The sequence below is a fragment of the Bufo gargarizans genome, chromosome 2, assembly GCF_014858855.1.
Source record: "Bufo gargarizans isolate SCDJY-AF-19 chromosome 2, ASM1485885v1, whole genome shotgun sequence".
Taxonomy (NCBI): Eukaryota; Metazoa; Chordata; class Amphibia; order Anura; family Bufonidae; genus Bufo; species Bufo gargarizans.
Window position 1 is genome coordinate 558,259,722 of NC_058081.1, and position 26,048 is coordinate 558,285,769.

The 26,048-nt window shown below is 43.8% G+C and overlaps 1 protein-coding gene across 1 annotated transcript in view; it reads left to right on the forward strand.

The window, feature by feature from the left end:
- The window catches only part of LOC122926691 (kinesin-like protein KIF18B), an 81,065-nt gene extending 59,265 nt beyond the window's left edge, over nt 1–21,800 (forward strand). The window contains exons 11-16 of the mRNA XM_044278154.1: nt 12,050–12,135; nt 14,126–14,358; nt 17,247–17,844; nt 19,043–19,150; nt 19,943–20,046; nt 20,719–21,800. Of these exons, the coding sequence (XP_044134089.1) occupies nt 12,050–12,135; nt 14,126–14,358; nt 17,247–17,844; nt 19,043–19,150; nt 19,943–20,046; nt 20,719–20,846 (1,257 nt within the window). The 3' untranslated portion in view covers nt 20,847–21,800. The remainder of the gene's footprint in view (nt 1–12,049; nt 12,136–14,125; nt 14,359–17,246; nt 17,845–19,042; nt 19,151–19,942; nt 20,047–20,718) is intronic.
- Nucleotides 21,801–26,048: the final 4,248 nt, after the last annotated feature.

The following is a 26,048-nucleotide window of genomic DNA, read 5'->3' on the forward strand; positions in this document are numbered from 1 at the left end:
ATGCAAGTGAGTATGAAGATAAAAATTACATAACCGGACTCGACATCAGTTACTCTATATGCCACTTACTGTAGTTCTGAGGGTGTTTTACCTTTTAAGGGTACCTGTGCAGGTTTACAAACAGATTTTCTCCAATCTCAGCTTTTGCATTGCAAATGTGGAAATCCGCACTAAAGATCCGCAGATCTTCAAAATCTGCCCTGAAAGAATGTGCAAAATGTACATGAGATTTGTCAAATATCATTCACTTTGCTGGTACTGTATTATGTTGTTGTGCGTGTGCAGGTACCCTAAGGAGGAGTTTGAATGGAGTGGCGATAGAGCATGTGCCCTGCTGCCCCATTCAGTGCCTACGGGACTGAATGCTATAGTTCTTTCCCTCAGACCCACTAACATTGACAGCATGCATGGCTACCACTCCATTCAAACTCCTCTTCACTGCATTAGGCCTCATGCACACGGCCGTTGTTTTGGTCCACATCCGAACCGCCGTTTTGGCGGCTCTGATGCGGACCCATTCACTTCAATGGGGCCGCAAAAGATGCGTACAGCACTCTGTGTGCTGTCCGCATCTGTTGCTACGTTCCGTGGCCCCGCTAAAAAAATATAACCTGTCCTATTCTTATCCGCGCTTTGCGGACAAGAATAAGCATTTATATTAAAGGCTGTCCGTGTGGAACGTGCACGGACGCCATCCGTGTTTTGCAGATCCGCCATTTGCGGACCACAAAACGCACCACGGTCGTGTGCATGAGGCCTTAGGCAGTGAGGAGGAATGGGGAGCTCAGGACCCCCACGGTAGTGCTCATTGCCCCCATAATATTCTCTGAATAGTGACACATTTAATGTTTAGACTCTCTAAGAAATATAGTCTTCATTGCTGATGGAGAGCACTGATGCGGGACTGCCAGAGATGACCAAGCCAGCACTCTGCTATTATATGAAGGCTCCTATCGGTGAGTGTAGGATGGCTACTCATGCGTGGCTGCTCCCTGTTCTCTTCCGAGGTCCTTCCTGGACATAGAAGAGGTCACAGAGGTGGGACCCGGACCCATCTGACATGTATATAATGTAATGCAGATTCTAGCTGATTGCTGGGGGCCCAATCAGCCAGTTACTCTGGAAGCAGCACATTCTTCTGGGGAATCCCTATAAAGAAAGTGCAGCCCCCCCCCCCCCCCCCCAAAAAAAAAAAACAAGTTCCAAGAGCGTTTTACAAGCTTCTACAGTACTTCTGAAAAGGCTGTGCCGGCAACCCATCTGGAGAAGAGCTGTACAGCAGCCAACCTGCATTAACCCTTCATAGGAATAGCTGGCCACTGTGGAACCGCTACAGCAGCACAGGGTGATGTTGGGAGGCGGTGGAGACAGAAATGCACCCACGTGTAAACTACATCACTGGCCTAATTCTTGCTCCTTGCGACCCCTCTCCCTGAAGTCTGGTTTAGCAATATCTGTTATTTATGGCACGGGACAGGAAGTACAGGTACAATATGGCTGATCCGTGGAAGGACTTGGCTGCAGCCCCCCCCTTGTCAGTACGTTATTTGTATACGTCTGCTTAAGTCTCTGCGCACAGATTTCAAAGCCAGCGCCTTCAGACATGGAGGAATTTCTCCCGAATGTGTGGATACATTTATGTAGAGTGTGGGAGTTGTGGATGTGCTGAGCGCTAAAAACCTCCTCTGATTTATAGGGTTACTTCCGTGTGCCAGTCCACGTATGGCCTGTAACCGCTTTAGACAGGAGGAAATGCATTTCATGTGATCGGAGGTAAAGAACGGCGTATTACAAATGGCTATAGACTGTCTACATATTAAATGACACTTGGAATATCTACTGCAGGAAGAAAAGCAGCTTGTCTTGGACTGGCCAAGTCTCCCTGGATTCTTCTTGGCCTCTGGTGGCGCTTAAATATTTCAGTAAGACAGGTTACAGAGCGATGATATAACTCACTTCTCAGTCTTGGCTCTTACATGATATTAAAAAAAACACTTATCGCCCACAAACGTGAATTTGGTCCTCCCCAATTCCACTCACCGGTATCTGAAAATAATTTTGACCGCATTTCCCGTTTTAAATCCTTCCCAACCTGACCGGAGCTTAGCTATCACGTCTGTGTATAGAGACAATATCTACAGACCACGTCTATGTGAAGAGGGAAATGTGATTACAGAGGATCTGTTGGCTCTCCCGACATGTCCGATTTAGGAAATACTGGAATTCCCCATGACATAAAGATACAGGTGTCTCTTTTGTAGAATGTTAGGCTGTTCCACAGTTATTACTCCTGCAAATGTTTAAAAGGAAAAAATAATTTTATATATATTGTGAGGCAGTGACAGGCCTCATAGCTGTTAGGGGAGATGTATGGCAGGTTTTTCCACGTCTTCCCTATCAGTTGTCAGGCCTGAAGCAGGACCAGGTGCCACAATCGCCTGGGAATAAAAGTATCCTGCTTGAGTGAGAGGGGGTGAGGCTCTGTGAGTGTGGTCTCAGCCGGGCTAGGCTGAGGGACCACGAGGCTGGGAGATCGCTTGGTCCCCCAAACTCCAAGCTACGCCTGCTGAGAGAGAGGGTCGCACGGCCAGAGTCAGGCGGACTGCTGAGCCTAAATTACCTAGACGTACAGACTTTGCTACAGCCCGGGAAAGCTGCACCTGAGACAGTGTGTGAACTGTGCTCTGTAGGTGAGTCGGGGAATATGTTATGTGTATGGTAGTGCGTAGCCGGGCAGGTGTTCATTTGTATAGTTTTGGGTGTAAAGACTGCCAAATAAATGCACTGTTTTGGACATTAAAGCCCTTGTCTGGAAGGAAGTTTGTGATGATGATCCCCTGTGAGAAAGAGGATCCCTTACAATATATATTCAATCCCCTTATTAAAGGGGTGTGTCGCTGCACAGTCTCGGACCTCTTTGTATAGCTGGCCTTTAAGGGTCTATTCACACGTCCGTATGTGTTTTGCTGATCCGCAAAACACTGACATCGGTGATGTGTGTCCCGCATTTTGCGGACCGCACATCGCCGGTACTTAATAGAAAATACATATTCTTGTCCGCAATTGCGGACAAGAATAGGACATGTTCTATTTTTTTCAGAAACCCAATTGTGGACCCGGAAGTACAGATTGGCAATTCCAGATCGTGCTGCCCCATAGAAATGAACGAGTCCGCAATTCCGTTCCGCAAAAAGCTGAACGAAATTGCGGACGTGTGAATGGACCCTAACAGTGAGGACCAACTAAACACTGCTGCTTATTGGAGAGCCTACTGTTGCCCGTCTGCGTCGTGCCCCTACACTTACCAGTTCTGGCAATGTCAGACTGTGCAGAGAGATGTCCCTTTTGATAAGGGGAATGGTAACACACAGTTGTCCATTTATTTAAATATTTTCAGGAGGAATAACAGAGGAGCAACATAATGCAGAGTATGCATGAAGTGTTATTTAGTGAATTCATGTCATTACTAAATCAAACACATCAGGACAGCTGACAGGTCCTCTTCAGCATGTGGGACATGGGACAGCCACGAGATAAGTCTCTAGCTGCAACAATGTGGGACTACAGTGCAACACCGCATACAAGAAGGCACATTGGTGGGGATCATTCTCTCTACAACGCTAAAAGGTGGCAAAACTAGATTTATTTCAAGTTGTAACGGTCATTTTTATCCATCGCTAGTTTCTGAAAAAGGAACCTGCTGGGGGCAGAGCCAGAAACTGAGATAAGTAATTAATTATAAAATCTATGGCAGCTACGAGCTGGAGTAGATTTTACAGGGTTTTCTGAGATCACTGGCCTGTGAAAAGCAGAGAGAAGGCTGACGCTCTCTCAGGTGCACTGGTGTCTTCTCAAACAGCTGATGGCAGGGGTCCCAGGTATCTGACCCCCACCGCTCAGATACTGATGACCTATCCTAGGTCATCAATAAAAAATAAATCTTGGAAACCCCAGGTGTCCGGACCCTTACCGATCAGATACCGGTGACTTATGCTGAGGATAGGTCATCAGTGGGAAAAAAATCTCGGAAAACCCCTTTAAGTCTGGCACATTGAAAACCAGAGGATGCATTTATTTTATGACTAGGCCTGCATCTCTGCCCGCAGATCATGACTGATGTTGCACATGCCAGACTTGGTGAATCAGGGTCAATGTCTTCACAATATGGAGTTGGAGAACTCATGTAACAGACCAAAAGATGTCTCTTCTAAGGGTACTTTCACACTAGCGTTATTCTTTTCTGGTATTGAGTTCCGTCACATGGCCTCAATACCGGAAAAATAACGCTTCAGTTTTATCCTAATGCATTCTGAACGGAAAGCATTCCGTTCAGTATGCATCAGGAAGTGTTCAGTTCAGTCCCTTTACGGTATTTGGCCGGAGTAAATATCGCAGCATGCTGCGGTATTTTCTTCGGCCAAAATTCCGGGACACTTGCCGGATCCAGCATTAATTCCCATTGAAATGTATTAATGCCGCATGCACAGACCTTTTAAAAATGCAAAAAAATAAATAAATACCGGATTTGTTTTTCTGGATAACACTGGAGAGACTGATCCGGAATTTCAATGCATTTGTCAGATGGATCCGTCTACAAATGATATAAGTTTGCATGCGGATTTCTGGATGCCGGATCTGCCTGCCGGATCCTCAAATGCAAGTGTGAAAGTACCCTAACTCCACCATAAACATGCAAGTAAGATAAGGTTTTACATGGAGCCCACTTATCTCCTGTGGCAACTTGGGATCAGCATGATGAAATCCAACGGGCAAGAATTCCGCGCGAGTGCAATGCGTGAGGTCAACACATTGCACCCTCACTGAATCCGGATCCATTCACTTCAATGAGGCTGTGCAGATGAGCGGTGATTTTCACGCATCACTTGTGCGTTAAGTGAAAATCGCAGCATGTTCTATATTCTGTGTTTTTCACGCAACGCAGGCCTCATAGAAATTAATGGGGCCGCGTGAAAATCGCAAGCATTCTCTAGCAAGTGCGGATGCGGCGTGATTTTCACGCATGGTTGCTAGGAGATGATAGGGATGAGCAACCCCGCACCCCATTAAAGTAAAATCACAGTATAACATGGTTATAAGGAGAAATAATGGCATTCTTAATACAGAATGCTTAGTAAAATGTTGATTGAGGGGTTCAAAAAATATATATAAGAACTCATCTTATCCACTTGATAGCGCAGGCGACATCGTCTTCTTTCTTTCTTGTTTCAGGACCTGCAAAAGGGCCTTTTGATTACATAATCATGAAGGATCTTTTGCAGGTCCTGAAAGAAGAAGAAAAGACAAAGCGCAGGCGGCAATCAAGTAGATAAGGTGAGCTAATTTCATTATTTATTTATTTATTCTTTTAACCCCTCTATCAACATTTTAGTACCAAAACGCATTGCAACCGCGCGATAAAAACTGAAAAACGCAATCACAGTCAAAACTGACTGAATTTGCTTGCACACTCGCATGGGTTTCCCGCAATTCACACGCGACTCATCCGGAACGGCCGTGTGAAAGGGGCCTTACTCTGAATGACATAAGTTAGGAAATGGCTGAGCTGCCTTCATACACGTTGGAGATAGGAGCAGAACATCGAATTTGGCCGGACTTAGCACATAACTGACATGAACAGGGCCTAACAGATCCCATTGACTATAATGTCATCCGTTTGGTCCAGCAGTCCATTTTGTTAGCGGAGAAAAAAGTCTTGCATGCTCCGCTGTTTTGACTGATTCTGTGACTGAGGCTCCTTGTGCTGGTGATTCTGTCTCTGCCATCGTCAATGCACATGGCTTCTCTATGGGGAGGCTGCTGCAGCGTCCCACATCAGTATGTAAAAGGGACACCTAAACATCTGCCTATTTAATGTATCTGCAATGTATGGTGTTTCCTTTTATCAGACTGGCAATGTCATTTACACCCACTCGCCCCTAGGTGGTGCTGGCACCACATAATATATATAGTGGGGTGTGTCTAGCTTGGAGCAGAATGTAGAGGAGAACAGGAAGTTAGTAGTTAGTGAGAGGCGAAGAAGCAAGTTCATGGAGGAGAGAAACTGTATCGTCCAACATGTAGTCTGCTATTTCTACCCCTTGGTCATGGCCAGATTAAGGGAGCACACCTAACATTTATCTACAGCAGCGTAGCACAGACAAGTAAGTCTGGATATGGGGAGAGACTAGTGAGAGTTACAGCTGAATCTAGCCTATGGACCTCATTAGCACAAGTGCCTGAGAGCAACTTTCCGAGTGCTAGAGTATCCTGCAAATAATGAAGCAGAAGTGTTTGCCTGCCGCAAGGGGAACGCCCTTATTGGATAACTCAAAATATGAAGTAAGCAAATATCATATCCAGTACCAGTGCTAGAGTTGGAACTTAAAGTAAATCTTCAGTTTGTCTGTAGAGTATCAGCAGTAGAAGAATCCCTCCATTGACAACTGCCACTACCTGATAATAGGATTAACATTGAACTTATTGTTACTTATGCTATACAAAAAGCTTTCCATTGATGAACTGTACCAACTGTCCAGAGACGATTGATTTTCAGTAAATGTTCAACTGGTTTACAACTGACTCCTCATCCTTTCTACTACACTTAACATTTGCATCTTACGGTGCTGGCGTCACGAACCAGGGGCCCAGCCACCAAAGCACCTTAAGCACCAATTACCATCAAGGGCACCTCAACCAACATCTGTCTGGTGTTCCCTGCAACAGAGAGTGCCCTGTAAGATTTTGTGCTGTCTTCCCATCCACTGTACGCCAGCCCAGGGAGGCATCTGCTAACCGTGAGTACAAACTACTACCCCCATCGGCCCACCGTGAGTCTTGCATGCTTTTCCTGTGGTTTGGTAGCGCTACACTGCCACAGTAACTACCTAGGCATTATGGAAATATATTTTCTGAGTGCACAGATGAGAAGTCATGTAGCCATGATCTATGTAGTCCTCAATCCCAGCAGATGTCTTCATGACCATTATACATCTAAATGTGCATGTCTGGATGTAAAAACAATTCAAGTAAGAAACATTCTTCATAACACTGCATGAAACTGTAAGTGCGGTAGAAGTAATTCATCATGTCAGAGCTTCATAGAAAGTGCCCTGGCCATTTGTCTTTGTTCCCCTGATGTGTTTAGCATATGCAGGTTGTTTTTGGCTCTTTAAGGAAGTCCAGGTCTTGAGGCCTCCTCTCCTCCATGTGGCTCCTGGGTTGAACAAGGTCACTCGCTGGAATACTTCTGTTTGGATTTTCCTTCTTTTAACTGATTATTTTCAGCTAAGGGGGCTATAGTTATGCACAATGCAAATGAGCCCCCGAGTCATCCTCTTGTTCCCTCTGTTATTACCCTGGCCAACCATCTCTGAATGGGCTTGTAGCGCTATGGGATAACGTAGCATCTATTATAGGGGTGATAGAGGCAGTCACCTAGTTCCCCATAGACTGAATAGGATGTAAGTTTCTATTCATATGAAGAGTCACCCCCACCACTATCCTTCCTCCACAAAATGTAATAGAATCAATTATTATTTATCTGGGCTATTTGGTCACCATCTTGGCTTAGTGGTTAGCACTCTTGCCTTGCAGCTCTGGGAACCTGGCTTTCAGTCCAATCAAGCACAACATCTGCTTGAAATTAGTATGTTCTGCCCGTGTCTGTTTGGGTTTCCCACAGGTATTTGTAAATTTGGAACAGTACGACTGAGCATGTTAATGCCGAGTACTCATTTAATGGAGATGAGTAATTTTTTTTTTTTTTTTTTTTTTTTTTTTTTTTTTTTTTTACTTTGATTTGCCTATTTTACCTTACACTTCATTTCATCTTGGATTTCTGTTTTCTGCATGTGCCAGAACTCCTGCGGTGCCCTCTTGCAATCACTTAAAGGGAACCTGTCATGTGGATATTTGATTATAATCTAACTAATTATATACAATCATTAACTACTAAAAAGTACCTTAGATGTATTCACTTACTGGTGTGACAGATGGTTATCTCATAATATACACACAAAGATGCCCCATGCTAATGAGCTGATTCGAGTCCAGCGTGATGTCATTGAGTCCAGCGTATATTTAATTCAGAGCTATAGCCACTCCCCTGCCCACCTGCTGCTGGTTCCTATGGAAACAAACTGTCATTCAGCAGCAGGTGGGCGGGGAGAGTCAGGAGCTCATGAATATTCATGACTCATAATTATCAGCTAGAGCTTTTCAATACAAGATGTTGGCAGATTGACTGGGTCAATTAAAGAAAGTGACCCAGCATTTTGCTAAGCGAATCAGTCACTTATTTATGTTGCCCTTAGTTAGGACACCATAAAACTGGTGACAGGTTCCCTTTAAGCCTGTATTACACTGGCAGATTTTCTGCCAGATGATCGCTAATGTGCGTTCGCAGTAACGCTTGTTAGCTATAATCTGGCATTGTAATAGTGCCGCCAATTACACGATGAACGAGCAAATGCTCATTCATCGGACAATAATGATCGCTCCTCCTCATGCTGTGGAGGAGATTGCCTGCGGCACATTTACCCACATATAAAGCACTGAAAAAAAATGCACCAAACAGATATGTCACTGACTATACTAGCTGGTCATACAAGCGGATATTAAAAGCTGAGACTTTTGCCAATATATTCCTGTCAGGAAGATATCGGAGCCCATCATGCACCATCTGTTTGGTGCATTTTTTTCAGTGATTTATATGATTGTATTTTCATCCGCACAATGCTCCAGTCTGTGTAGGATGCTTTTGTGGTGCATGTGGACCGCGCTGGCGTCCTCCTTTGTATGCATTATTTGCTCGGGATGGTAGTTTGCTGCGGCCCACATGCGGTGGGACTGCTCCCCCATACTTGCCACTGTATTTCTGTGGTCCATATGTGGTGGGACTGCTCGCCCAATGAGAAACACGCTACAGTGTTTGGGGTTTGAGCAGCTCCCCCATACTTGCCACTGTATTTCTGTGGTCCATATGTGGTGGGACTGCTCGCCCAATGAGAAACACGCTACAGTGTTTGGGGCTCGGGCGGTTCCCCATATTGGCCACTATAGTTTTGTTTATATGTATTTACCCACATATGTTGCATCTGGGCCTGTAGATCCCGCACACTTGTAGGTTTTACCAAAGCTGGTGTCCCAACTGTTCCCGTAAATACTTATTTGGAGATAAATCTGGGGACCGGGCAGGCCATGGAAGTGTTGCAATCTGGTAAAGACATTCCTGGCTGTGTGTGGGCGGCCGTTATCCTGCTGAAAAATGCCAGTTGGAAGCCCTGCCACGAGAAGCAACATGTGGCTGCAGGATGTCCTGCATATATCGCTAATGCTGGGTTCACATCACATTTTTCCCATCTGTTTAACATATACGTTAAACGGATGCCTCAGACTTATGCCATACAGTTCCATCCGTTCACCATAGAGTTCCATTATAAAAAAGATAAAATTATCTATACCGTATTTTTCACCCTATACTGCCCATAAGATTCACCCTGGTTTTAGAGGAGGAAAATAAGAAAAAGAAAATATTTTGAACTTAAGGTGTGTTAAAATGTTTAATAAAATACCCAAACAATATTTTGACTATAGAAATATGAACAGCAGCATCAGTAACAACTGACAAGTAAGGATAGACCAGGACATATTGCTTCTCTAATAGTCAGGGAACCCTATAAATTCCTCCTTACTGCTGTCCACATTTATAAGGCTCAATTCGTCAGAATTGTCTTCAGGGTCTTCATAAAGCATGCAGTCTTCTTATCGGTCCAAGGTGTTACTGATGCCACATTTTTGAAGGATCTTATGATCTCATCCTGATGCGGGGTGCATACGGCTCTGATGGGGACCCGCTGTTTACGGGCTGGGGGATTTGCTGTGACACACTTATGGGATGGCTAACACTTATTGGGGGGGTTATCCAGTGACACACTTATGAGGGGGGAGCACTTTAATAACACCGGGGGGGAGGCGTGTTATAGGGCTCCATTGGGCACCGTGGCTTCCTCAAACAGCTGATCGGTGGGGTTGCTGTATAGGTAATCAATATGAAAAGCCCTTTAATATAAAGCAGACAATGTCCACTAAATTCCCACCAGATTCCTGCTTGTTCTCGGTTGTCTTAGTGTTATGTGGGGTTGACACATTTATCCACTATTTGTAATAAAACTATAAAGATTGGAGGAGATTTGCAAAACTAAAAGGGCCGGTATTCTGGCCTAAATAATTTATCTGAGAGGTCGGTATTGATTGCCTTTCCTCAGGATAGGTCATCAATATATGATCACGCGAGTCCAAATCCTGCCAACCCCACCGATGAGCTGTTTGAAGAGGCTGTGGCCCTCTAGTGAGGGCTGCAGCTCTTTCTAGATCAGTAATGTCATGTTCATTGGTCAAAGTACCATTGAATGTTCGGCAATGTGAGGAGGCCGCAGTGCTCACTGGAGGTTGTGGCCACTTTAAACTGCGGATCAGTGGGCGTAACAGGAGTTGGACCCACACCAATAAGATTCTGATGACCTGTCCAGAGGATAGGTCATCGGTATTCTACTCCCCGAAACCCCCTTAATTTTCACCAAAAATCTGTGTTCTAGACATCTGTTGAGACTCGTCTGGCTTAGGAGGAAAGGAACAATGCTGGAGAGGGGCCAAAATTTTGGGGCAAAGCAAGCCAACCAATAGGGCACATGAAGTTAGACAAAAGTGTCGAGATGTGCACCAAATTTATCTGTCATCTTTAAACTGCTTAGTCTAAACTTGGACTGTCTAAATTTTAGACAGGATTAGTAAATCTGCTTTATAGTATTTAGAGGCACTTATATTGTGGGGTTCAATACATTCCTATGTCTTCAGAGGAAAGGATTAATAGGAAACACTCTGGTTATGATGCTGGTCACTGGTACGCTGCATCCCAGGGCGTATACCCAATTATTAGTCCCAGCTGCATCACAGCTCCAGCCATCAAAACATGAAAACCGCCAACTGCCTGTCAGGCAGATTAAATAACATGCAAATCCAAGACCGTCAGAACATTGGCCAATTAACATTTTTATGGGTTATTAATTGAATTCTCGCATTAAAAAATAAAATAAAAAAAAGAATTTACATAAATATTTTAAAATAGAATTTATGGAGCATTTTCTAAACTCTAATGAATGAGATCAGTGTTTAATAGCAGACACAGGGCTATTTAAAGGGATAGCAGAAGAAGCTGATAATGGGGAGACTTATTAAAGGGATTCTGTCACCTTGTTTTTGGTTATAGAGCTGCGGACAGATTGGCAAAAATGGTGCAAATTTGCTAGTCATATAGCCATAATTTTCTTCCTCACACCAATGCATGGCAGCACCTGCTCTGGACCCAGATCATCCATGCATTACATGGTTGGCCATTCAATTGAATAATTGCCATTCAATGCTACATACGCTCATTGACATAAGAAATAAATAAAGCATCCAGATAGAAATGTTGGATTGCTGTATATATATTGCTGCAGTTATATCTTGGGCAGATATGTAAATGATTACAGGTATGGTCTGATTAGACACGGTCTTGCCACAAGAAGGTGTAAAAGTTCTTCCTCCACTACGCTAAAAAAGGCTCTCAGAGGCTACTTTTGGAGAGTGTACCTCTTGGTGAGCGATTGTTGACTGCTAGACATAATTCTATGATAGTTGACAGACTTTGAGATGGGGGAGGGGCGCATTACTGGACAGTTGTTTCGCTGAATTGCCCGCCATCTAGGCCATTCCGTACCTAGCTGTTAGGAGGCGTTGAGAGCAGTGATTATGTGAGGGCACACATGGCAAATAGGCTTCGGACAACCCAGACAGACCACCAGTAGAGAGGCTTCCTATGGGTACTCCAAAAACCTGCTGATGTTTGTTTGGGTTCCTAGGATATTGGCCCTACTGTGTGTGACAATGAAGAAATGATATTGTGAGCCTTATTGAGGACATGCTCCGATGTGAGTGATGACTGTCTCTAAAATGTTGGCACCAATAGAAAAATACATTCATAAATAATGCCATATTTTGTCCTTTTCAGGATTCTGGGTCCGAAAGCTTTGAAAGTGGAGCAGGAGAGACCAATCTTAGTATCCTGCTGGCTCCCCACAAACATAGCACCGAAAAGTAAGTGACTTGCAATAAGGGTACATTCACATGGCACTTTTTGAAACATCTCTTCAGTTTTAATGAAAATCCACATCGATTTGTGTGACAATGGATTTAAAATCTGTGTTAAGAAGTGACAAGTTTGTCCCCACTGAATGGGCTAAATCTGCTCGTGGACCCGTGTCAGTTCAAATTGCAAACCCATGGCAGAAATATGTGATTACTCTGGATTTGGATTCTGCATCAGATTTCCCCACATGACAGACAGGTCATGTGAACGCACCCTAATAATCTTTATGAAGGCATCCCCCGAAACGCGCGTCGGGGTTACGTGGCTCTCCTGAGGTGTATATCCCCATACTATGGGTATGTAGATATGTGATGCTCTTGTGTATCTTTGGGGATGTGTTTACTGGCTCTGGTACTTAGCTATACCACCCTTGGGTTATCCATAGGTGGATGTTGGCGTGTACCTGAGCCATATCTTTATGTATATGAAGTTGTCACCACGTTTTAATTTTCTATTACGATATTTGACCATTGATGTGGTGACTCTTTATGCATTTGCACTTTAACTTCCGTTTGGCTGTTGTATGTTCCCATTTTTTTATTATTACACATCCATATGTTGCGGTGTAGTCTGTAACCATTTATTGATGTGGTGGTTTATCATTTGCACTTGCACCTTGGTATTTTTTATTTTTTTGCCCCCATATACGAAGTAATCGTGGTTACAGAACTACACGCAGAATTTAGTGAGGCATTGTACTCTTTTTCTGCCTACGTTCTTGTACTCCATTCCTCCCCTTCATGTTTCACCTGTGCTGATATGCCTCCTCAGATATAGCCATTTTTTTATCTGTTCTCGCGTTCTCGTCTATATATGTTATTTATTCAATAAAGGATTAATTTTTTATATACCCGTTTAATCTCTGTTTATTCTCGTTGTTCGAGTTATCTCCATAGAATAGTAGTGCTCTACTTGCTGCTAAAAAATATGTGACCCATATTCTCAGTGGGCTTAATCACTGTTTGATGTAGAGTCCTGCAACTTGTTTGTATATGTAGTTTCATTCATTGCCGTTTTCACTGCATGCTGTCAGTGAATGGAAGCTTTCACGTTTACATCCTGAGGCTGACAGTGTATACAGAGGAGAGCTGGCCATCTTTGTATCAGATTGGCCAGTCGTCTTGGTGAACTCCATATTGCAGGAGCACAGATCTCCACTGGATTCCAAGCGACTAATAACGATCTGCCGGCAAGCCACTGTACAGCATGGGGACGAGCGATGGCATAACGATCATTCCTCCCCATGCTGGGGAGGAGATCGCTGCTGGTAATACCAGCTGTCTCCTCAACTAGTGAACAGGCGATTGTGGAATACAGCCTTAAAGGGGTTGTCTCACTTCAGGAAATGGCATTTATTATGTAGAGAAAGTCAATACAAGGCACTTACTAATATATTGTTATTATCCATATTGCTTCCTTTACTGTCTGGACTAATTTTTCCATTACATTATACACTGCTCGTTTCCATGGTTACAGACCACCCTGCAATCTATCAGTGGTGGTCGTGCTTGTACAATATAGGAAAAAGCACTAGCCTAAATGCGCTCCCATAGTCCCGGCCACCAGAGAGGCTGACTCTTTTTCCTATAGTGTGCAAGCACGACCACCACTGATGGATTTGAGGGTAGTCTGTAACCATGGAAACGAGCAGTGTATAATGTGATGGAAAAATGAATCCAGCCAGCAAAGGAGGCAATATGGATAATAACAATACATTAGTAAGTGCCTTGTATTAACTTTCTCTACATGATAAATGCCACTTACTGAAGTGAGACAACACCTTTAACAGACCTGAAAACTGCATGGCTAGTTAACACCATTAACTAAACCACTTGAGGTTTTAACAGTGCGTCTTTTGAATACGGTTTAGAAACGCCACATAAGCACATCTTAACCAGAAGGTGTAAACTCGGCCTTAAAAATTGTTTGTGTTTCCAGGCTGGTCACTGCTCTCTTGAATGTTGCACGAAAGCAGTACGCCATTCTGAAACGAGCCAACTTACAGACCCCGGAAATAGACGCTGAGCTACAAGCATTGGAGATGTTAGCCGCGGGGGATCGGGGGGTCACTGAGACAATGCAGACCGATAAAGAGGAGAAATCTGATCTGCAAGAAGAAGACAACAGTAAAAACCTAAAAGAAGATGACAATCAGCTGCCATCAATGGAAGGTGAGTTGAGTCAAGAAAACTAGTAAGTATTGGAGCAGTGCATTCTGGGAAATGCTATAATAGGAGGTGGGTGAAATAATCTATGGGCAAGCACTGTTCAGTAGTTGTTCAGTTTTAAGATTTGGGCCTCATGCACACGGCCTTTGGGCGGGTTGGCAGTCCACAGCCGCCGGCCTTGTGCACCACTCATCACGGATGCGGACTCATTCACTTGAATGGGTCCGCAATTCCGGAGATGCTGAACGCCAGAAGCACTACGGAGTCCTTCCTTGGTGTTTCTTTCCGTTGTTCCGCACCGCAAATAAATATGACATGTCATATTTTTTTTGCGGTGCGGACAGACCACAGACCCATTCAAGTTGAATGGGTCCGGCCCGCTGCACGGATGTTGCCCGTGCATTGGGGACCGCAATTGTGGACGGAACGGCCGCACAACGGCTGTGTGCATGAGGTCTTGGTCTATGTTTTGCTTCAGTATTTAGGATGCAAAAATGAGAAGTAATGTAAATCTTTCTATTGTGACTCCACTCCTGGTTTTGTCTGTTACTGATACAAAATACTGACCAAATCTGCAGTGTGTGAATAAAGCCTTAGACAAAATACTGGCTGCCATAAATAACAGACCACAATTTACTGGTAGAATTATGGGAGAAAGATAGATATTTTGGTGCTCGCTTCTCCCTGTAGTCACACAGCAGTACAGTGTCCATTTGGTGCTTGTGCTGGAGGCGCTTCTGGCGCATACGCCAATTGTATCTGCAAGCCTCAGTTCACCTAACAGATGCCAAAAGAGCGCCTGAATCAGCCAGGCTTGTATACTTTATTTTTTCTATCTATATGGACTTTAGTCCGTATAAATTTTATGATCTATATGGACTAAGATATATGATACAGGCATCCAGTACAGACACCATTCTACAAGATATGCATTTTTATTTTGATTTTTAACATAGGACTCTGGAAAATGGATATACATGAGAGCTATCTGATCAGTGGATGTTTGACACCCGGGGCCTCTGCCGATCAGCTGTTTGAGAAGGCACCGAAGCTCGCAGTACCGCCGCTGCCTTCTCGCAGCTTTTCCTAGCCCATGTGACGTCACTTTCATTGGTAACATAGCCCAGGCGCAGCTCAGCCCCATAGAAGTGGATGGGCTGAGCTGCAATACAAAGCGCAGAGAAGAAGGCCACAGCGCTACTGTGAGCGCCGCAGCCTTCTCGAACAGCTGGTCGGCGGGGGTCCCAGGTGTCGGACCTCCACTGATCAGATACTGATGACCTATCCAGAATGTGATTGCGTTGCGGCCCCCAGGTTGGTGTGCAGGTTTGGATTTCTGTCTGCTTGCGTGCAGCTGCAGTTTGTGTCGTCAAACAGTTTTTGAGCAGAGAGGGGCTCCCCACCACCACATCTCGCCCAGCCCTGACAATCTTTCGCCTGTCCCACTGCTCCGAGTAGCAGCACAACCACATTCCCTTTCGTTATTTGCTGTGTAGCCCTAGTACTACTGTCAGTCGAGACATAGTGGAAGAAATACGTGTAAATTCACTGGCAAAATCCAAATGTTACATGCAGGTTTCACTGCAGACTCAGTGGGTTTAACCCCATACATTGAAGAGATGAAAATATCATCCTGTCATTTTCTGCACAATCCTCACTGCAAATCTAGAACATCTGACCTCAGCCTTATACAGTTGTATGCATGGGGCTCATTACAAGTATGGTTTCCAGACATGTCATCGGACAATTTCTGGAGAACGCGCTGCCATACCGACTGTTCTCTAATCAAAAGAATGATCCGTGTTTAGCATGTGAAAGCGATAATGCGATGGTGGCTGGAGGGAAGGTGGAGACAAGCTGCTGGGATAGGTGGGAGTGAGACTTGTGGTGGTCCGTACAGTGATTTGCTAACTGATGGATATATAACTGCATCTATTCCCAGGGCATCACTAGGCTTACAGGTCTGTGTGCACCGAATGTCGTAGAACTGTTCTTGCCAGGGCTTCCCGCTTCGCAGTCAGCGCATCTGATTTGAATTTTTATTCTTGGTTTAGCTTTCCATTTATAATGCTCCATTTCCAGTGATGGCTGGAGAGCTGTAAAGCAGTCACTCTGCCTCCCCTATGGCGCATAGCCAGACTCTTTGGCCCGTGTAAGTTTAGGTCTAGATGAACTCAGACATTCACTCTGAGGTCTTCTGAATGGATGATTCATCAGTATTTATTACAACAGATTAAAATGCCACAGGCTGGATATGGAATAGAAAATATACATATATATATATATGTCAATATTTGTGCTTCTTTACATTAATGCTGCCACTTATCTGGAAATAAAGATTTTATTGAGGACCCATCACCATTCCTGACATGTCTCTTTTAGTACATACATGTTTCTCTGCCTTGTGATGTTCCTGTGTACTGTCGCTGCACTTGGAACATGGAGAGGAATCCGTGGCCTCCATTCACTTACACCGTGGACGGACGGGAACTAGTGCATGCGCAGTCCATATCCAGTGTAAATGATTGGGGATTGCTGATGTACGGAATCCTCTCCATGTTCCAAGTGCACTAAAAGAGACATGTCAGGAATGGTGATGGGTCCTCTTTAAATAATTATTTTCAAATAAGTGGCAGCATTGATTTAAAGCAGCACAAATATTATATATTTATCTATCCATCCATGTTCTGATCGCAGTGCCTGGGCACGCAGGTCAGGGGACCTAATTGTAAACATTAATTATTCTTATCAAACTATCGGACACCAGTGCCGATATTTTATGAATGCTTATTGCTAGCTGCATGCATAGGCTATTATTTGCACATGTGTAACTAGTAATATAAACTGACCAACCCCTTTAATATTTTGTTTTTACTTTGGTTGTATTTCAGACATAATTCCAGATATTAAAGATGAGGAGCCAGTTGTCCTTGCCCCTCCTACCAGGAAACGGCATCCTACCAAACGCTGTCACCAGGAGCTGCTCCCGGACATCAGCCCCACACTCCGCAGCCCTGTGGTGCCAGTGAAAAGGAGAAGAGCTGAAACACACACCCCGTCTAAATCGCGCCAAGCCCATCCCAGCACCCCAGAGGTGCAGGTCAAACGACCAAGAAAATCCTCCATCCCTAGTCGACAAAACCTCCGATCAAGTGCAAATCTGTTTCCTAATAAACCCACTGACCTTCCTGCCGCCTGTCAGTCTAAACAATCTCTCTGTACGCCAAAGCAAGGTTCGCAAACCGCACCAGTCGCTCTGTCTCGGACAGTGACAAAAGGCCGGGTACCACTCGGAACGTCTGCCCTCCAGAACAGTGCGATGGTTCACACTCAAGCTCTGAATATCAGGGACATGAATACCACATTTGACTTGTCAGAAGAAGGCTGGATGGTGTCAGAGATGGACAAGACTGTGACTTTTGGTCCCTCGGAAATTTCTGGCTGGAAAAGTATTGGCGTGCCACAAATTGACTGCACATTTGTAAAAAGGTTGGTAGCTGGTCACCATTGAATTCTATTGGGGTAATGTTTGTGGGGCTGTGTATTAGATTAAATATTGTCATGTGATTTATTGGCAAGATATTAAAGGGGTTCTGCAGTTTGTTTAAACTGATTTTATTGGGCAGACTAGATGGGCCAAATGGTTCTTATCTGCCGACACATTCTATGTTTCTATGTTTCTATGATGATCTATCCTCTGGATAGATCATCAGCATCTGATCTTGCCTGGGTGGGGCTAAGCTCTGTTCATTTGAATGGAGCTTAGCCCCGCCCAGGCCATTGATACTAGTCGTGACGTCACTGGGCCTGCGGTAAACAGTGAGAAAGCCGCAGCCTTCTCAAACAGATGATCGGCGGGTGTCCCGGGTGCTGGACACCGGCCGATCAAATGCTGATGATCTATGCAGAGGATTGATCATCAGTTTAAGCAAACTGCAGAACCCCTTTAATATATTTGTGTTTTAATATTTGTGGGTTGATTATAAAGGTCTTTGAATTATGTGAAGTCTTTTGCATTTTTTGGTTCTATATATACAGAAAAAGTCCATTAGCTGATTGAAAAGTGGGGGAAAAAAGTAGCATGCTATTTGTGCCCAATGCGATTTTATCAGGCGTTTTCAATTGACTAATGGAACTTAATCTGACACTTAACCTTCTTGAGGTCCATGGGGCATCCTTATCATTAAATAAAGTTGGTGCTTTCTTATGTATTTGCATGACCATCATTAGTCGCTGCATTAGTCACCACTTTAAACCCTAGAATGTTGAAGACCTTCATGGATCTGCCACCAGAGATCCTTCATGTAGCCACATTCCACTCTGACCAGGAGACAGGAGTACTGAACATAGGACCCCCTCTATTAACTCAGAATAAGGGTCCATTCACACGCCCGCATCCGTTCCGCAATTTTGCGGAACAGGTGCGGACCCATTCATTTTCAATGGGGCCGGAATGTGCTGTCCGCATTTGCGGATCTGCACTCCCGGATCCGCAAAAAAAAGAACATGTCCTATTCTCGTCCGCAATTGCAGACAAGAAAAGCCATTTTCTATGAGAGTACATTGCCGGTTTCCGTGTTTTGCGGATCCGCAAAACGCATACAGACGTGTGAATGGACCCTCATCTGAAGATGGGTTATCTAACCTGGAAAACATCTTTAACAGTGGGAATCTCTTTCACCCACAGCTCCGATATTCCTGTGTTTACCACGAATGGACTTTCAGTAAAGGGTACCACTGGTTCATGTGCTTCAAGTATGAAATCGTATGGTCAGAGAAGAAGGCGATCTATGAGGTGAGTACTTGAATACTATGGTGTAAATGACACATGTATGTCGCGGGGTCTGAAAATACAGAAGTAAAACGCAAGGCAACAGAACTTAAATATAATATATGGATTATACATTTTACTAATGTTATATTCACTATATAAATTAATATAAGGCACTTGGCAAATACAATTTGATAAAAATAATTTGTGCTTATCCACCACTGCAAAGTGACCTCTTTTAGATGGGATCCTACTCTACAATGACTCCTCTCTTTGTGCCAAAAAGCCTAAAATGAATTCACAGAGAGAAGGCTCCAGATATATACTGCACTAATGAAAAGTGCGTGAAAGAGCTTTCTTTCTCTGAATTCATTTAAAGTCTGTTGGCACAAAGCAATGAGTCCTTGTAGAGTAGGGTCCCATCTAAAGAGGTCACCTTAGCGTGGTGGATGGTTATTGCTAAGTGCTTCATATTCATTTACATTGTGAATATAGCATAAGGAATAGCTACAATCCTTATATTCAATGTTAGCAGAGTGCCTTTGCATTGTATTTGGTTTTACTTCAACACTAGCTCTATTACTTCATTGGCCTGCGCCAACTGTTACTGGTTTTGGGCAGCTGGAAACAGTGATCATTATGACTTTCATATATAAATTATCCTCCAGATATACCAGTACAGCCAGTGATTTTTTTTATCTTGATCCTGTAAATAGAGAAGCCACACATGCTGTGCGTGTAAGTAACTTGTGTCATCCGTGTCTTCACCTTTTAATGCTTTTTACTGACCTCTCCAATGTGTCCATTCTTCACCAGTGCATCTTCCTCACGTGTCGGCAATGGGACAATCAGCCAAAGTCGTATTGGCAGGTTACAGTTGAGCACTGGAAAACTGGTAAAACGGCCACCAACTATAGCAGGTGAGATAGTGCAAGGATGGCAAAAAGAAGACTCTCAACAGATTTGGTTGGTGCACTGTAGGCACAAAATGAACACTCCAGGGATAACCAAACTTGTGCATCTCAGCCTTAGACACATAGTCCTTTGGTAATTTCTTAATATATCTTTTTAATGGTCAGGGGTAATTTTTTTTTCTGATACAGAATTTCAAATCCACTGCATAGACATAGATTTAAAAGAATAATGTGTGTGCTACTTGCATCTACCACTAGAGGGAGCTCAGCTTAATAGTTCAGTGTATAAATAGTATGCAGTAAGCTCCTGAGCTCCCTCTGCCTGCAGGTACAAAAATGTTATATTTTAATTCTATATCTGTGCCAGGGAGGTACATGTAGGGAGTGCAGAGAATGTGGTTGCTCCTCGGCCCAAGAGAACCATAAAATCTCTCTTCCCATTTAAGGAGACAGTACTATTAATGAAGCATGATATGTGGAAGCCCTGTTAGTAATTTTGCACTGGAGTCCAGGAGCTTCTGGTGTATTCAGCGGGTTCGGGTAGCTGTATTAGAAAAACTGAGCTCTAACTATTAAATAGATATATGGTTATATACCTGACATGGCTGAATGTACCTAAATCTAATGTATAATTCTACAATATAGAATTGTAATTCTAATTCTTAGTTCTCTCCACAGAGAAAGTAACCTGCAGTCCCCGGGGACAGAGTACCAAGAAGACAGGAAAGGGGACCGTGGCCTTTGGCCGGTCATTAGGTGGCGCTCCAATTACTCGATTAATGCAGCTTGCAGCATCTAGGACTTGAAGACTCCAGTTGTTCATATGCTAACAAGACTTTTTACCTCAACTCCCCGCTGCCTTTTAATAGCTCTTAAATGGGTTTACACAAGCATCCCCTCTTGTTAAATGCCTCACCGCCAAATGTTCTTGACAGAGGTGGCTCTTCACTGTGTTATTTACATTTTCGGCTGAGCTAGTGATACATTCCTGATCTGGCAAGCCTGTCGGCCGGACCTGAATCGGACCTGAAACATTTTAACTGGACTGTAGTATAATTATCACTTTATTTGCCGCAGACTGGAATAGAAAATGTTAGTGGCATTACATTTTTTGATAGTTTTGATATAATTTTCACTTTGGCTGAATCACAGAGGAGGACAATAGAAAAAAGAAGGGTAATAGGTGGAATAAATCAGATTGCAATGTGAATTCTGATCAGTAACTTCAGTTTGGATCCACATATCTAGCAATACTAAGGCTGGGTCATGGGCCACCCGCATTGGTTTGACTCAAAGTCACACTATTTACTTCACCTGTACAGGCCAGGAGACCACAGTGGTTCTCACCAACTACATGGAAACCAAAAGTGGTTGTAGTAGAACAGATACAATTACGACTCTGCTGAAAAATCATCCTGATTGTGCCCAACTTGGGTCCTAAGCCAGTTGCAGTGTATCAGAGCTCTAGAATGACCAGTCTAGCCACTATCAGATTGATTGGAGGTCTACTGCTCACGAGAGAACAGGGATCCTGCTGTACTCCACTATCTCTGGCAGTGCCACAGCTATGAAGGGAGTGGCAGTGTGCATCACGGACCTGCTGCATCATTCATTTTGGGGGGCCTCTGTTCTCGTAAACAGTTGTGGTCCTAGCAGTCAGACCCCCACCGATATAATAGTTATTCCTTATTCTGTGACTAGGGGAAAGGTTGAAATACCCGGAATAGTCATTACTAGTGTTGAGGGAACTTCTGTTTTCAAGTTTGGTGTACAAGGTTTGGGTTATCTAAGAATTCCGTTATGGATTCCACTACCACAGACCATAAAACTTATAGTCCATGGTAGCGGAATCCTTAACTGAATTCTTAGATAACCCAAACATTGTACACCAAACTTAAAAACAGAAGTTTGCTCATCCCTATTCCTTACCCATTCCCGCTAATTGACTGGCTGCACCTTGACTTGCCATGATTCTAAGTTGTAAACCCAGGTGTCACCTGGGAATTATTGGAAAATCGTGAGCGTTATCCCGATCTGCAAATTCAAGTGTTATAGCACCCTAAGGGCTCTTTCACACTTGCGTTGTTCTTTTCCGGCATAGAGTTCCGTCGTCGGGGCTCTATGCCGGAAGAATCCTGATCAGGATTATCCCCATGCATTCTGAATGGAGAGAAATCCGTTCAGGATGCATCAGGATGTCTTCAGTTCAGGACCGGAACGTTTTTTGGCCGGAGAAAATACCGCAGCATGCTGCGCTTTTTGCTCCAGCCAAAAATCCTGAACACTTGCCGCAAGGCCGGATCCGGAATTAATGCCCATTGAAAGGCATTAATCCGGATCTGGCCTTAAGCTAAACGTCGTTTCGGCGCATTACCAGATCCGACGTTTAGCTTTTTCTGAATGGTTACCATGGCTGCCAGGACGCTAAAGTCCTGTTTGCCATGGTAAAGTGTAGTGGGGAACGGGGGAGCAGTATACTTACCGTCCGTGCGGCTCCCGGAGCGCTTCAGAGTGACGTCAGGGCGCCCCACACGCATGGATGACGTGATCGCATGGGGCGCTCTGACGTCATTCTGGAGCGCCCCGGGGAGCCGCGCGGGCGGTAAGTATACTGCTCCCCCACTCCCCACTACTACTATGGCAACCAGGACTTTAATAGCGTCCTGGCTGCCATAGTAACACTGAACGCATTTTGAAGACGGATCAGTCTTCAAATGCTTTCAGTTCACTTGCGGTGTTACGGATCCGGCGTGTGATTCCGGCAAATGGAGTACACGCCGGATCCGGACAAGGCAAGTGTGAAAGAGCCCTAAGACAGGTTATCTGTGGAGGTAAACAATAAATGTTTCCATTCACTAAGAGCAAGCATAGATCTTGAAAATGTAGATGCTTTCAAACACAAAGTATATTAGAGAGCTGCAGGTTTTTTATTATACGATATAGCTAAAACTGGAATTTATAGGAGTTTAATACTTTTTCACAAATGTGTGTAGTATTTGAATATCAAAGTATATTAGCCACTGATCTCTGAGATTACAGCTGTGGGGGAAGGTGCGGGGTATGTATACTAGTCCCTTAGTCATGGGATGCATCCATAAGAAAATGTGTACAAAATACCTACTACTCCTATTTGATGCTGATTATATGATGAAGATGCTAGTAAATGCATGTCTATTGAAAAGTAATGGACCCATCTGGATTGCCCATTGTTTCTGACATAAGTAAAATAGTGCCTTATGGATGGGCCAGTTAACCACAGCTTATCAATGCTAGCACAGAGGAACGATCCTCTTCCTAGGATAGGATGTGACCCTTATACTTAAATTCTGCCCCAGTCACTTGACTCCAGTTTAATTTAAAGGGGATCTTCAGGACTAAAGCCTGGATTACACTGCCCGATTTTTCGGCTGATAATCGCTAACAATCTTTGGCAGTGTAATACTGCCGCCGACAATCGTCTGCTGTGTGATGCAGCTTTCAGCCCAATGTAAATGGTCACCTCTCCCTACGACACATCCTTACCCACATAGAGAATAGAGCAAACCTCATCTCACTGTTCTCTATACCAATGATTCCTATTCTTAGACTATGTGAAGATCGACACTCCCACAGAGTCTCTGCTCTCATTTGTATTTCAATAATGCTTTGTGACTCTCAGTGAATTTTAACCAAAAAATATACATTCCATTATTTATATTTTACTACTAGTAAATTTTGATTTTATTATGCTGGGTAGTAATATTTTTTATTGGCATTTCCACTATTGACATATATAGCTGGGTTCCATAAGGCATGTCACCTTGGACATGCTGTGCCATCTATAGGCTGTGGGTATTCACTGAAGCCACTGCTCCTTTTATACTTATTAACAGCCTTCTGACAGCACATAGAAATAGCTGTCAATCACTAAGCAGGACCGCCCACTAGACTCTTAGTCATAGACAGAGCAGGATTACAATTAATAAAATGCAATTTATACTGAATCTTTCCCCACAAATCTGCCCAGCTCCTCCTGCTCTATAAAAGGCTGCACATCGGGCACTGTGGGGGAGATTTATCAAGACAGGCACTTTCTGTGCCTGCCTTAAAACCCCCTGCATTGTCTGAGGATACGCAGACCTCATCATAATGTAGGTGCATCCTCTGGCAGTCCATGCGCCTAAACAGAAGTCTAGGACAGCTCGGAGCTATCGTAGATTTCTGGCTTCATTTGCACCAGAAAACTGGTAAATTTGTCACTGCTGTTGGCCACGTGCTTTTCCCGCCCTTGCCATGGAAAAGTTTCTGAGTTTTTGAAGCCACTTTTCTGGTGCAAGGGAGATGAATAATATCCCCCTATGTTTAATGTGACTGGTTCCCTCTAATATGTTTCAGCTAGTGACACAGCACATTAAGCTAGACTCTCCATGATTTTAATCTTTTAAATTTTAAAAAGGAGAACTATAGTATAATCATAAAAATGGGTCCAAATAGGCGTGCCATTTTATTTTTCTAACATATCCATCACAGAGATCCAAATCGGCTGTCTAGACATATAGTAAAAGGAAAACCTTTTGGCTGCCTGCACCCACCACTAGAGGGAGCTTGAGCTCACTGGAATTTTATAATTGCGTTACATGTATAACTTGTATGCAGTAATCGTCCTCTAGTCTCTCAGACAGAATTTTATCATTTCTCAATTGTACAAGGCTTTTTATGTTACATTTCTATGATAATAAATATATATATCTAAAAATAAAAAAGTAAATCGATCAGCTAACAAAGTTAGATCAAAACCTAAACTGTGTTAAAAGATTGACATACTTGTCAAGCCTCCTAACTGATTTCTGCCCTCAGTTCAGTGGTAATTTTGGCTTGAGGTGAAGCCCTTAGTAATCTGAGACACTGGTTGCTAGGGATGTGCTGCTTTAGAGTAAGTTCCCACTGAGGTTTTTGGAGGAGGTTTTGAGGCAGGTTTTCCTGCATTATTATAATTTTTTTTTTATAAAGGCAAAAGTGGATCCAGCAGGAAGGAGAAGTCCATGTCCGTCTTTTATATTTCTGATTCCTTTTAAATCCACATTGGCCTAAAGACCTGCAGGACAATCAGCTTTAAAGCCTCCTCCCAAAAAAAACTGTGTGACCCTACCCTAAAAACTCCATTGATAAGATTATATCTGTGAATCACTTAGGTGGATTTAGATGGGGCAATATTCAGGCATATTATTGGGAACGAATGTTCCTGCAAACACTCGTTCCCCACAATCTGCCTGTCTAAAGATGCAGCCGATCAACTGATGAACGAGTGAAATGCTGGTTCATCGGGTGAAATGATTGTTATTCGTTTGCAAGTAAATTATCCTTTCTCTGTAGGAAATGGTGGTGTCTAAACAGCGATCTACTGCCTAGAAACAATGCAGCTGTATAAGGACAAGTGGTTACTGTAGCGACCCCTCATCCTCATACTGTGGAGGCTCACCCACACGAAATGAGCAGGAACACTTCCGTCCCGACAGTCTGCTGCTCCTCTGTCCATCTAAATGTGTCTTAGCTGGCAGTTTGACAAATGCCACATGCTTCTCTGCAGGAATCAGATTTTTCCAAAAATATATTTAGGTAGAGAACCTCCTCAATCAATGCTTTTTAATTGTTGTATTTTTATAGTATCTCATAGTACCGTGTTTCCCCAAAAATAAGCCCTAGATACAGCCGTATTTTCTTTATGTAAAGGGAAGGTGGGAGAAATGTGCGGGCTGCAGCAGCTCAGGAGTGCTCACTAACGCTGGGTTCACACCTGAGCGTTCGCGATGGAGCGCTCTGTATGTGCGATTGTACCGGCGTTTCCAATCGCGCATACTTAGACAAGCGAACGCCCATTGTTGCACGTTCCTGAAAGTCTATGTACGGGAACACGCGACAAGACTCCCCAAAGAAGCTCCTGTACTTCTTGGGGCGTCGGGCGTTTTACAGCACGATCGTACGCGCTGTAAAACGCCCAGGTGAGAACCATTCCCATAGGGAAGCATTGG